Source organism: Trachemys scripta, chromosome 2 (assembly GCF_013100865.1).
Source record: "Trachemys scripta elegans isolate TJP31775 chromosome 2, CAS_Tse_1.0, whole genome shotgun sequence".
In the NCBI taxonomy this organism is placed as follows: domain Eukaryota; kingdom Metazoa; phylum Chordata; order Testudines; family Emydidae; genus Trachemys; species Trachemys scripta.
This window is the reverse complement of record NC_048299.1, coordinates 53,966,225-53,979,142: the sequence shown is the minus strand read 5'-3', so window position 1 is coordinate 53,979,142 and position 12,918 is coordinate 53,966,225. Positions and strand designations below refer to the sequence as shown.

The window sequence follows — 12,918 nt, the reverse complement described above, 5'->3', positions numbered from 1 at the left end:
GCTTCTTATGCATCCGAAGAAGTGGGCTGTAGTCCACGAAAGCTTATGCTCTAATGAATTTGTTAGTCTCTAAGGTGCCACAAGTACTCCTGTTCTTCTTTTTGCGGATACAGACTAACACGGCTGCTACTCTGAAACCTGTCAGGGGTGTGGATTTTTCACACCCCTGAGCGATGTAGTTGTATTGATGTAAGTTTATAGTGTAGACCTGGCCTCAGAGTATCACAACTAAATACAAGATGGAACAGATTATTTAGCTTAAGTAGTTAACACATATTTCAAGGGACCATTCAAGGTGAAGTGGCCCATTAACACCTTGCCAGTCAAGGGAGGAAAGGGGGAAACCAGCCCTAAGGGAGTTATTAATGGGTTATAGATTGTTGTAATAGGACATAAATTCAGTATCTCAAGTCAGTCCATGTTTTTTAGTGTCTAGCAAAGTTATGAATCTAAGTCCCCAGGCTCATCTTTTGAAAGCATCGTTCAGCTTTCCTTTGAGAATAAGGACTGATATTGTATAGGTCAGATATAGAGTGATTGGGGGAGGGTTGTTCGAAGGCCAGAAAAGGGGGTTCAGGAAAGATTTCTTCTCCCCTCACCCATTTCCTCCTTATGACTGGTCCATTTCAAGTAAATGGTCAATTTCACCTTGAATGGTCCCTTGAAATATGTGTTAACAACTTAAGCTAAACAATCTGTTCCATCTTGTATTTAGCTGTAACACTCTGAGTAAGCTTCCCAGCCCTGAAGAAGAGCTCTGTGTAAGCTTGAAAGCTTCTCTCTCTCACCAACAGAAGGTAGTCCAATAAAAGATATTATTTCACCCACCTTGTCTCTCTAATATCCTGGGATCGACATGGCTACAACAACACAGCATACATTTTAAAAGCTGTTCAATTACCCTTCATTATAAATCACTGAAGTACGGCCAATGAATGCATTATTTAATTTTTCCAGTAACCTTACTTTACTAATGAACACCAAACTGTGGTGTACAACCTTTACTTTTAAGGGCTGAAATGTGGTGAAAGTTACTCCTTGGGGAATTCTGAGTCACTGTGCAAGCACAGATTTAATGTCCCTGCCCCCCGCCGCAGAATAACTGATTCTGACAGGGAGGCGAAGGGAAGCCGTGAGAGGGGTCATGCTGCAATTACACCTTTTTCCCACCAGGGGCTGATGTGGTGCCAGAAAGAGAGCAGTTGGTTCACAGGCTGGAGCAGACAGCCATGGAGAGGGAAGGGGCAGAGGCAGGGCCAGTGCTACCATTAAGGCGAACTAGGCGGTTGCCTAGGGCGCCAAAATTTGGGGGTGCCAAAAAGCGATGCCCCCAATTATTTTTATAACAGCGTTCCTTCCCGAGCGCGGTCGCCGATCCACTTCTCCCGCCTCCCAGGCTTGCAGCGCCAATCAGCTGTTTGGCGCCGCAAGCCTGGGAGGAGAATTAGAGCAGGGGCGCCATGCTCAGGGAGGAGGCAGAGCAGAGGTGAGCTGGGGTGGGGAGGTGCTGCACGGCTCTCCGGGCCGGGGGGGGGGGGGAGCTGCCATGGGGGTGCCTCAGGGCGGGGTGGGGGAGCTGCCGCAGGGCTCCCCACCTCAGCTCACCTCTGCTATGCCCCCTCCCTGAGCATGCCGTCGCTGCTCCACTTCTCCCGCCTCCCAGGCTTGCAGCGCCAATCAGCTGTTTGGCGCCACAACCAGCTGTTTGGCGCCACAAACCTGGGAGGGGAGGAGAATTAGAGCGGGGGCGGCGTGCTCGGGGAGGAGGCGGAGCAGAGGTGAGCTGGGGTGGGGAGGGGAGCTGCCGTGGGGGGGCGCCTCAGGGAAGAAGGGGGGGAATCTGCTGGGGGGGGCCCCGCGGGGGGGGGGGGGGGGGGGGGGAGCTGCCTCAGGGCAGTGGGGGGAGGTGCAAGGTGGAATTTTTGCCTAGGGCGCAAAACTTCCTTGCACCGGCCCTGGGCAGAGACTGCCTTCATCACAGTACCCTGCCTGCAGGGCCAGGTTAGGCGTCATGTGAAGGGGGAAGGAACTGACAGAGCAGGGCACAAGGGGCTGCTGTGAGGGTCACACAGACTGGAGTTCAGAAGAGGTAATGGGGGGGAGAGACTGGGGCGGGGACACAGAAGCTAGTGGGGTCACAACACTGATCCGGGGCTGAATGGGAGTAAGGATGCAGGCCACTTGGGGACACGGAGGAGGGAGAGTGCGGGGACACATGGGGACGGGGGCAGCTATGCCTACCTGAATGGGGAGTGGGGATGCAGGCACACATGGGGACAGGGGCAGATGTGCCTGACTGAATGCAAGAGGCCAGGGGTCAGCAGGCTCTGCATGGGGGAGCTCCCCAACTTCCTAACAATCTTCCCCCCCCCCCCCCCCCCAAAAAAAAAAAAAATTCCCATAGTTCTCCCACCAACACCCAACAATCCTCCAGGTCCACTCCTAGGTTTCTTCCCAGCACTTACTTCCCTCTCCATCAGCTACTCCGTTAGCACTGACTCCCACAAGCCTATGCACAGCTTCTAAGGGGTGCGGGAAATATGTTTCTGTATTGTAGTTAAATGAATTATTACTCAAAGTTCTGTATTAATATGCCTAGTAAGGAATCTATTTGTCAAAAAATATTTCCTGATTTTTTGTTGTCTGTATTGTTACAGACATATTTGCTGACAGTTATTTTTAAATCCATTACCAAAATAATGTAAACTGGCATGATTATGTTGTATTATTTTGACAAATAAAATATGCAGAATTTTAAAATATTGTATGCATAATTTTAGGGCTGTCAAACAATTAAAAATATTAATCGTAATTAATCACCCTGTTAAACAATAATAGAATACCATTTATTTAAATATTTTTGGATGTTTTCCACATTTTCAAATATATTGATTTCAATTTAAACACAGAATACAAAATGTACAATGCTCACATTATATTTATTTTATTATAAATATTTGAACTGTAAAAATAAAAGAAATAGTATTTTTCAATTCACTTAATGAAAGTACTGTAGTGCAATTTCTTTATCATGAAAGTTGAACTTACAAATGTAGAATTATGCACAAAAGATAACTGCATTCAAAAATAAAACAATATCAAACTTTAGAGCCTACAAGTCCACTCAGTCCTTCTTCTTGTTCAGCCAATTGCTCAGACAAACAAATTAGTTTACATTTTCAGGAGACAATGCTGCCCACTTCTTATTTACAATGTCACCTGAAAGTGAGAACAGGCATTCGCATGGCACTGTTATAGCTGGCATTGCAAGATATTTACATGCCAGATGTACTAAAGATTGGTATATCTTCATGCATCAACCACCATTCCAGAGGACATGTCCATGCTGATGATAGATTCTATTCAATAACTATCCAAAGATATGCAAACTGATGCATGTTCATTTTCATCATCTGAGTCAGATGCCACCAGCAGAAAGTTGATTTTCTTTTTTAGTGGTTCAGGTTCTGTAGTTCTGCATCCAAGTGTTGCTCTTTCAAGACTTCTGAAAGCATGCTCCACACCTCATCCCTCTCAGATTTTGGAAGGCACTTCAGATTCTTAAACCTTGGGTCGAGTGCTGTAGCTATCTTTAGAAATCTCATATTGGGACCTTTGCATTTTGTCACATCTCCAGTGAAAGTGTTCTTAAAATGAATGACATGTGCTAGGTCATCATTTGAGACTGCTATAACATGAAATATGTGGCAGAATGCAGGTAAAATAGAACAGGGGACATACAATTCTCCCCCAAGGAATTCAGTCACAAATTTAATTAACACATTTTTTTAACGAGTGTCCTCAGCATCAAATCATGTGAAATTCAGGTGACATTGTAAACAAGAAGCAGACAGCATTATCTTCTGCAAATGTAAAATAGCTTGCAGGCTCTAAAATTTTATACAGTTTTATTTTTGAATACAGTATTTTTAATATAATTCTACATTTGTAAGTTCAACTTTCAGGATAAAGAGATTGCACTACCTTATTTGTATTAGGTGAATTGAAAAATACTATTTCTTTTGTTTATACAGTTCAAATTACTTGTAATCAAAAATAAATATAAAGTGAGCACTATACACTTTGTATACTGTATTGTAATTGAAATCAATATATTTGAAAATGTAGAAAACATCCAAAAATATTTAAATAAATGGTATCCAGTTGTTGTTTAGCAGTACGGTTAATCGCGATTAATTTTTTTAATCGCTTGACTGCCCTAGTGGAAACCCAATCAATCACAGTCCCCTCCAACCTCAACCTTAATAAAACCTATAACAATGGGTTTTATACAGGTGTGCAATGTCACAAGCACAAACACAGCAAAAACCCCAGCCAGATAAACTCAAAACACATAAAAAGAACTTGTGGTCTGTACCTAGGTTGGCATGTAACATCATGCAAGGTTAAATTCGTTTTACTGAAAGGTGGCCCACAGCAGCTGCACAAGTGAGACGTCATCTTCTGTCTGGCATCCAGATGGATTTGTAGGCAACGCCAGCAAGCCTTGAGCCTACCAAATGCTGCTGAACTTGAAATTGAATTCCTTTTTTCCAGGGCCACTGACATCGGGGTATGGTTTCATCAGCCAAAGCAGGACTGGGTATGCAGGTCCCCAAAATAATAGTTGGCACAGATACCCCGTTCATAACATTTCTGGGGACTAAGGTCCCTGCTTTCCCCTTCAGGTACAAGCCAGATCTCTTCAGCCTAATGTCACAAATGTTTCCTGTACTTTCCATGTTTGTGTTGAAGAACTTGCCTCTGTGGTCCACCAAGTCTTGCATAACAGTGGAATATTATCCTCTGCAGTCCTCATACTCATTTGCCCCTTCTGGTGGGTGAACTATGAGTACGAGTGCCATTGATGGTCCCAGCACAGAATGGGAACCCCATCCTCTGAAAACTAGCTATTATTTCAGGCATGTTCCTTATGATAACCACCAGAGATAAAAGACAGTGCTAATGGCCTCACAACCTCAACTACCAATAGTTAAGTTTCCAACTCCAAAGTGATTTGCTAGAGACCTGTAGCTGTCCGGGATAGTGTAGCTGTCTGGATAGAGCAATAGTGAGACACTTTTGTATCATTATGACTCCCTCAATTGAGTGTTCTGGTGCTGGACGGTTGGTGCAAGCTCCTCACATAGCTCTATGAAGGTCTGTTTCCTCATGCAGAAGACCTGGAGCCACTGCTGTATTGTCCCAAGTCTGCAAAACGATGTGATCTAGCCACACCATGCGAGTTCTCCTATACCAGAAGTGGCAATCAACCAAAGGGTATTCCGTGGCAATATCAGCTTTCATCAGATCTGTCCAGCCTGCCATAAATCAACTGCCCTCATTCCTCATGGCCTGTTGTCTTCAGTGACTCAGAAAATGCTGTCAAAAGGCTATCCAGTGTCTCGGCGGGTGCCTATCTCACTGCATAAACATTTCTTTTGCAATAAGGAGCAAGAGTAGGACTAGCGCATCCAATGGATCCATGACTTCCATCCAGTTCTGCAAGGATAGAAGTCAGGGGCCACATAATCTGGAAGTGACATCGGCACACATGTGAAGGCAGGGAAAATTGTTTTCTGTGCTGGGGTCCAGGAAAATACTATATTCCAGTCCAACAACACACCACACATCAGTTCTTAGAGTGCCTCTATATGTCCAAAGAACTTTGGGATATGAACCCTGAAGTGGTAGTGCTAAACTCCTGTACTTAGAGCAGCAGTATGAATGCAGATACATATTGTTGTACAATGTCCAGCACAGTAAATGTAAACTCTCAGGGCAGATTTGTCTGGCTCATGCCTGCATGAATACAATCCAGCACTCAGGTATGCACATCAGTGTAGACATACCCTAAGGCTAAAACAACTCCTGTGGATTATGCAACTTCAGTGGTTATAGAGAGAAAGGTGGAAAGAGGGATAAGATATTGAGGCAAACAGTTTAGTGAGATTCATAAAGGATTATTCACTTAACTGAATAAACACAGAATCTGCAGATATTCTACACAGGTTAGAAAGTTATAAAATGTCAATCCTTCTTCCTCAGGGCATAAAGCAATTGCCAGACAGGATTGGTGAAGAGACACTCTCTTATGTTATAGAAAGATGTTACTGGCCAGTTGTGTTTTGGGATAGGCAGGATATGGAAATGGATAATTGGTCTTCTCCATGCTGGAAATGGCTATGTTTATAATATTTTTTTTTTGTGGGGGGGGACGGGACTCTGCATTCTTCTTACGCTCCTGGTAGGGTGATGTTTAGATCAGATTTTTTTCTTTAAATCACTGTATTTACTTGTATTAGGAGAACCACAAGATGGCAGTAATGGAAAGAGTTCCATTCTTACTGCTGCAGAGTTCAGTCAGTACATTCTAAAACACTATATATAGCTCATAAGCCTACACTAGTGAATAAAATGAATGCTACTGTTTGGGAGAGATAGGTCTTTAGGAAGGGAATCCTAGAAGCACCTAAGCCTTAGGAAAATTTGGTTTAGTTTTGGATTTGATGTAATACCATTTTGGAATGGAGTGGGGCTTCAGAAAGAGAGATTTTCAAAGGCACAAATGACAGCTAAGTACCTAATTCCCATTTATGAAAGACACTTAGGCACCTCCCTCACCACCCAGCCACCAATATGGTCCCTCTGGGTCCTGTAATCTTGTTTGAGAACAGCTGTCAGTTCCAAAAATAAATCTTTCTAGGTGTTCTGTCCATCAGCATGGTAGCATTGTATAAGAGATTTAGGTTCAGTTCCTTGGCTCCACCACACAATTTCGTTGTGGTCACGGGCACTTAATCTCTGTGGTTCAGTTCCCCATCTGTAAGTTAGGGATAATACTTTCTTCTTCCCCATTCTTGACAATCTTGTTCATTTAGAACGTAGCACAATGGGAAACTTATCTTGGCTGGAGCCTATAGGCACTATCATGATTCAAATATAGAAAAGAAGAAGAACCACCTAGTTAGAAGTAGCAGCAGGGTACTGTTGTTGCCTCTTACTGTTTGCAAGAACCTGAGTCTGGTGATCTTCCGGCACAGTGAAAGGTGTATTTATTAAATCAGTCTTTTTCACTGAGCCCAAGCCAGATTGTGGCTGGCCCTGGCACAGGAGAACCCTGGAGGGAACACAAAGAGTTTCTATGCCAAAAAGATGGGGATGAACTGAGGCCATGACCATGCCCTCCACTTCACATGCTGCATCCCCTGAAAGGGTGCACTAGCAAGAAAGCCAGCCTGTGAACCTCAGAAAGTACAGTTTTTCCCATGAACTCCTGCTGCAGCAGTGCTGCTGCATACCATGTCCAATGTAGGGCAGTGTCTAAAAGCCCTAAAGAAGGGAAGTAGGATACTTTGGCAACTGATGTAGCTATTGGGATGAACAATAATGGTTTATTAGACTGCTCAAATAATAATCCCCCCATGGGTGCTTAATATTAAATTGATGTTATATGTCCAGATGTTACATTGAAGGGTGCTGAGTAAATTTTATTTTTAATTGGACTATCCAACAATAAAAGAGAACCATCTAGCAACAATAGGTAACTTCTCATTCCTAAAATAATCTTTATTTCATAAGAAGAATATTTGATAAAGGATAGCCACAGAATCTGGCTAATTCACACTAAAGGCTGGTAGGCTCAGTTCAAATTTCTGAACGCTGCAGATTAGCAAGCAAGCAAACCAATATTATTTATGAAGTAAGGATACTGCTTAAAAATGCACTCTTGTTCATTTATTTGACAGTCATTTGCTTCTAATGTGATAATGAAGGGTAGAATACTGTATTTCATTAAAATAATACTCTTTGTAATATAAGACCTCATTATCACCTTAATATAAATTCTTGACTGAAAGGAATTGCCAATTTCTTGTATGGGTTATAAAGTCCAATTAGTATATACTGTCTAGTGCAATAATATGTTCTTCTATAAAATGGACTTTTTTCCTGAATCCAAAAACGAGAATAAAATTTTGTATCAGAGCAAATTGGAGTGTTCTATCTTTTATTTTTATTTGCTAGTGGTTGGAACAATGGGAACTACATTACCATGTCATTATGACTGATGTATGCATCAGTTCAGCATTAGAACACTGCTTTGAATTCTTGCTATTACTGTTTGTTTCACAATACTGTGAAGTAAACTGTTTGTGCTTGTTGAAGCTCCCTTTTAATTGCTTTTGCTGTAACACTAAATCCGAGTGACAGCACCACTGAGAAATGGGATGTCTGTCCAAACTTTGTCTAATCATTTCAAACAACTTCATTTTTAGAGGTCTATTTTTAGATTTTACATATAATGGAATAACTTACAATAATTTGACTAGTATGTTGTTTTTATAACACTTGACTTGTTTTTCAGTTCTTGGCTCAGTTTCAGGTTCAATTTAAAAATGTACTTTTCAAGACATCTTTTTATTTCTTGCCATCAAACATCCAGGTTTTTGAATGCATAAGCTAGGCGCTGATGATATTATACAAGTCCATTAATTATGTTACTAAGACATGAAATTAGTTTCCTGTTTCTTAAAGTTCTGAGCATTTGGTATGATCTATGAGCACATTCCTTTAGGAAAGATGGAGAAAAATTGCTTATACTTTCATTTTCAATAGGTTAATAGCATATAATCCTACTTCCCTTGAGGCTACTTCACACAGTACAACTTAGTGGCGCCAGCACTGTCTTGTTCATGTTAATTTGAAATTTCAGAGACTACAGTTATTTCATTTACCACTTACGCCATACAGTATATCAAAATGCCTACACTAGTTAAAACAGATATTGGTATGCTTAATTTAAAAAAATATTATTATTGTATGTGAGAATCCATTTACTCTGGAGAAAAGAGAAGGAAAATATCTTGGACATCTGAATGATTTAGTTCCATTCCTACTTACAAAAATGTCTGTTTTTCCCTAATTTCCAATGATTGCAGTTATGCATAATAAAAAGTGATACATTACTTAGGGTTTGCAGACTTATCATTCCCTTTAGTTCCTTCACTGTTGTGTCAAGGTTTTTCAGCTGGTTGTTGTGAAGCAACAAGATCTGCAATGCATGCAAATGTTTCAGAGCCCCTGAAATAAAATGTATTATAATAAATGATTCTCGCCATAGTTGACTACCTTGACTTGCTAATTTGTTTTGCTATGCTACACATTTAGTTTGCCATCCTAATTATCCATCCACTCCCACAACTACATACAACACTTCTCATGCTCACTATACTCATCCTCTGTTTCAGCAACTCTACTTCTTGTCTTTCCTCCTTCTCTACCTCATCCCAGAAAATTTGCATCCCTTATTTCCTCTTTTCTATTCACAGCATTTGCATCTTCATCTCTTTCTTTCCCATCCCTGCTCCCCTACTTCTCTTTCTAACCTCACCTCCAAAAATCTATATCCAACCTATACTGCCTCCTCCTTCCCCTGATAACCTCATCAATCTTGGATCATCTATCATCCCCATCCTATCATACCAGTTTCACCTTTCCCAATTACCATCTCTGCCTCAAAGGCTCCATATTAACCAATTTAAACTCCATTCCCTCTGGAACATTAGCTCCACCTCAAATAATCTTACATTTGAAAAAAAAAAGTCACCACCAGTCACTCACTTGCCTATTCAGACTATGTCACTCCCCTCACTAGGGTTGCCAGATGGCCAATTTTTGATTGGATCACCCGGTCGAAAAGGGACCCTGGTGGCTCCAGTCAGCACCACTGACCAGGCCATTAAACGTGCGGTTGGTGCAGGGCTGGAAGGCTCCCTACCTGGCTCTGCATGGCTCCCAGAAGCAGCGATGTGTCCCTTGGCTCCTAGGCGGAGGTACAGCTAGGCAGCTCTGCGCGCTGCCCCCTTCCTGAGCACCGGCTCCACAGCTCCCATTGACTGGGAACTGCAGCCAATGGGAGCTGCGGGGATGGGGCCTGTGGGTGGAGGCAGCGCACAGAGCCACCTGGCCATGACTCTGCCTAGGAGCCGGACATGCCAGCTGCTTCTGGGGAGCCGCCTGGACCCTGCACCCCTTCCCGCACTCCAACCCCCTGCCCAAGCCTGGAACCCCCTCCTGTACCCCAAACCTCTCATCCCAGGCCCCATCCCAGAGCCTGAACCTCCAGCTGGAGCCCTCATCTCCTGCACCCCAACCCCCTGCCCCAGCCTGGAGCCCCCTCCTGCACCCTGAACCACTTATTTCCAGCCCCACCCCTCCCACACCCCAATCCCCTTCCTCAGCCCAGAGCCCCCTCCCACACTCCGAACCCCTCGGCCCCAGCCCAGAGCCCCTCCTGCACCCCAAACCCCTCAGACTTGGTCCCACCCCAGAGCCAACACCCCCAGCTTGAGCCCTCACTCCCTCCCACACCATAACCCCCTGCCCCAGCCTGGAGCCTCCTCCTGTACCCTGAACCCCTCGTTTCTGGCCCCACGCCAGAGCCCACACCCCTAGCCAGAGCCCTCACCCCCTCCCACACTCCAGCCCCCTGCCCCAGCCCAGTGAAAATGAGCAAATGAGTGAGGGTGGGGGAGAGTAAGCAACAGAGGAGGGGATGGAGTGAGCAGGAATGGGGCCTCGTAGAAGGGGTGGGGCAGGGTGGGGCTTCAGGGAAGGGGCAGGAACAGGGCAAGAGTGTTCGGTTTTGTGTGATTAGAAAGTTGGCAACCTTACCCCTCACCCATTTTGTTTTGCCAGTGAAGACTGGCTGTTTCTTTCTCCCACATCTAGTTACCTTCTTCCATACTGCCCCCTATGCTTGGAACAACCTCCCATTCCCTTCTTAAAGATTCACATTTCCCATAAGTCCCAAAGACATCAACCAACGTCATTTAACTTCCTTCTCCAATCTAACATTAAATAAAGAAAGAGACAAAATATTAACATGAACAATTTTTTTAAATACTAAGGGACAAATTCTGTGACAAAACTAAAATAAAAGTCCTTAAGAGATAAAGATGGAGCTTCACAAGAAGCCAGTTTTGCAGAATAACTTCACGGAGTACAATTGTACTTGAAATGTAAGTGACAACTATACTGGTAGGGAAATTGCATAGTCTTTGCAGACATACTACATATAAGACAATCTATTACTTTACTATCCTTTAGTTTCATGGTATGTCTGTCAGTCTTGCTAATCTACTATCATATACATTTATATGGTTTCCAAAGGGTACTTTTAATTAATTATGAATTGTCTGATCAGCAAATCTTGCATATTCATTTGAATAAGAGAACTTGCCACAGTAGATCAGAAATGTATTTCAATGGCATGATTTTTTCCACCAAAATGGTGTACTATGCTTCCAGAATCAATATATTTTCAGTTCACTTTTAACAAAAAATATAAATGCAGTCTTACTAAATTAGTATTATTTATTTCAACCTACTTGTCATCAAGTGGCCTCCTCCAAGCACCCCCTTGTGGCCTCAGGGCAGCCCTGCAAGCAGCCCCTCACCTCAGTTTCCAATCTTGGTTCCTCAATAAACTCAAAAAGAGTCTTTTACAAATCTAATAACAACAGCCCTCTTCAGAGTCTGGTTTAACTTAAAATTCAAAAAATAAACACAAAAATCTTCCCTCCAGCCTTAAGCTGGGCACAGCCCGCAAACTCCTCCGGTGTCGTGTCGTGCCTGGTCTTGCCTCGTCTCAGACCAGGCCACCTTCCCTCTACGTATCGCTCTGCTCCCCATTATAGGGGAGTCAGCTCCTCCATATCCAGCTGGTTCTAATTAAATCCCATACATCATCCCAGGTGTGGCAGGGAGGACTAATTGTATGGGGTTGGCCAGCTCCATGCCTCTGGCCCTTACAGGGCAAGACACACCACTACACTACTGTTTACATTTTAAAATAGCCAATTAATAACAACAGTTACAGAGTAAGGGGCAAATTTATCCCTGACTGAAGTAGATGCAATGAAGCTGCACCCATTTACATCATGGTTGAATCTGAGCCTAAATATCGCTATATAACCACTCAAGTGTAGTGTAATAAATCATGTTCCTAAAACATCATTTTTGTGTACAGACGCTCCCCGACTTACACAAATTTGCACTTACGGAAAAAGTTCCATAAGCCAGAAATAGGATTTTCGAGTTAAGGAAATTTTTGCGTAACGTACAGGTATACGTTTCTGACTTACGCAAAATTCGAGTTACGCAAGGCTTTCCAGAACAGAACGATTGCATAAGTCGGGGGGCGTCTGTATGCTGTTATAAACTGGGAGATGTTATTTTCAGCTACTAGCAGACAGTCACTGACTATGGACCACCTAAATCAAACTCACTTAGCTTGCTGATACACAGAAAAAAACTTCACATTTTTGCTCTAAAGTTTAAAATGTAAGACAATACCTGCTATATCTGTGAGCTCATTATTGTTGAGGTAGAGTTCTGTCAAGCGATAATTATTGATCAAGAATGTTAGCTTCTGGATCTGAAACATGAGAATCAGGGAAACAGGTACCTGTCAGTCTAATTTTAATTTTGGAGAACTATATATTAATATATTGTATATTTTTAAAGAAGTATTTGTTCTTGTTTCAGTGAAAATAGTCCCATTTTAAGACTTCTTTGAGAGCTGAAAAATTGTTGATAATATTCATTATGTGTGATAAATACATATAGAATAACCTTATAGAAAATCCTTATAGAACCTTTTGACTCATTGATTTAGATTTTGTATTTTGGAACACATTTTCACTGAAAATTACTGAGCTTTCCTAGCTATTGGGAATTTTTGTTAAGTTGAAATATTCTTATTGTGAGAAGAATCTCCTCTCATAATACATAACATTTCTGTGTTGTATTAAGAATATTCTCAAAGGTAATATCCTTAGAATAAACTCAACATCCAAATTAAAAATTACACCAGCACCTGCTGATCTGAGGGAGCATGTATTTGTTCTAGGTTTC

The 12,918-nt window shown here is 42.6% G+C and overlaps 1 protein-coding gene across 1 annotated transcript in view; it reads right to left on the bottom strand.

Annotated features, from left to right (window-relative positions):
- LRRC72 (leucine rich repeat containing 72) overlaps positions 1 to 12,918 on the bottom strand; it is a 42,572-nt gene that overhangs the window by 12,170 nt on the left and 17,484 nt on the right. Inside the window, exons 4-5 of the mRNA XM_034759362.1 lie at positions 12,358 to 12,439; positions 8,968 to 9,081 (exon numbers count right to left, since the gene is read on the bottom strand). Of these exons, the coding sequence (XP_034615253.1) occupies positions 8,968 to 9,081; positions 12,358 to 12,439 (196 nt within the window). The remainder of the gene's footprint in view (positions 1 to 8,967; positions 9,082 to 12,357; positions 12,440 to 12,918) is intronic.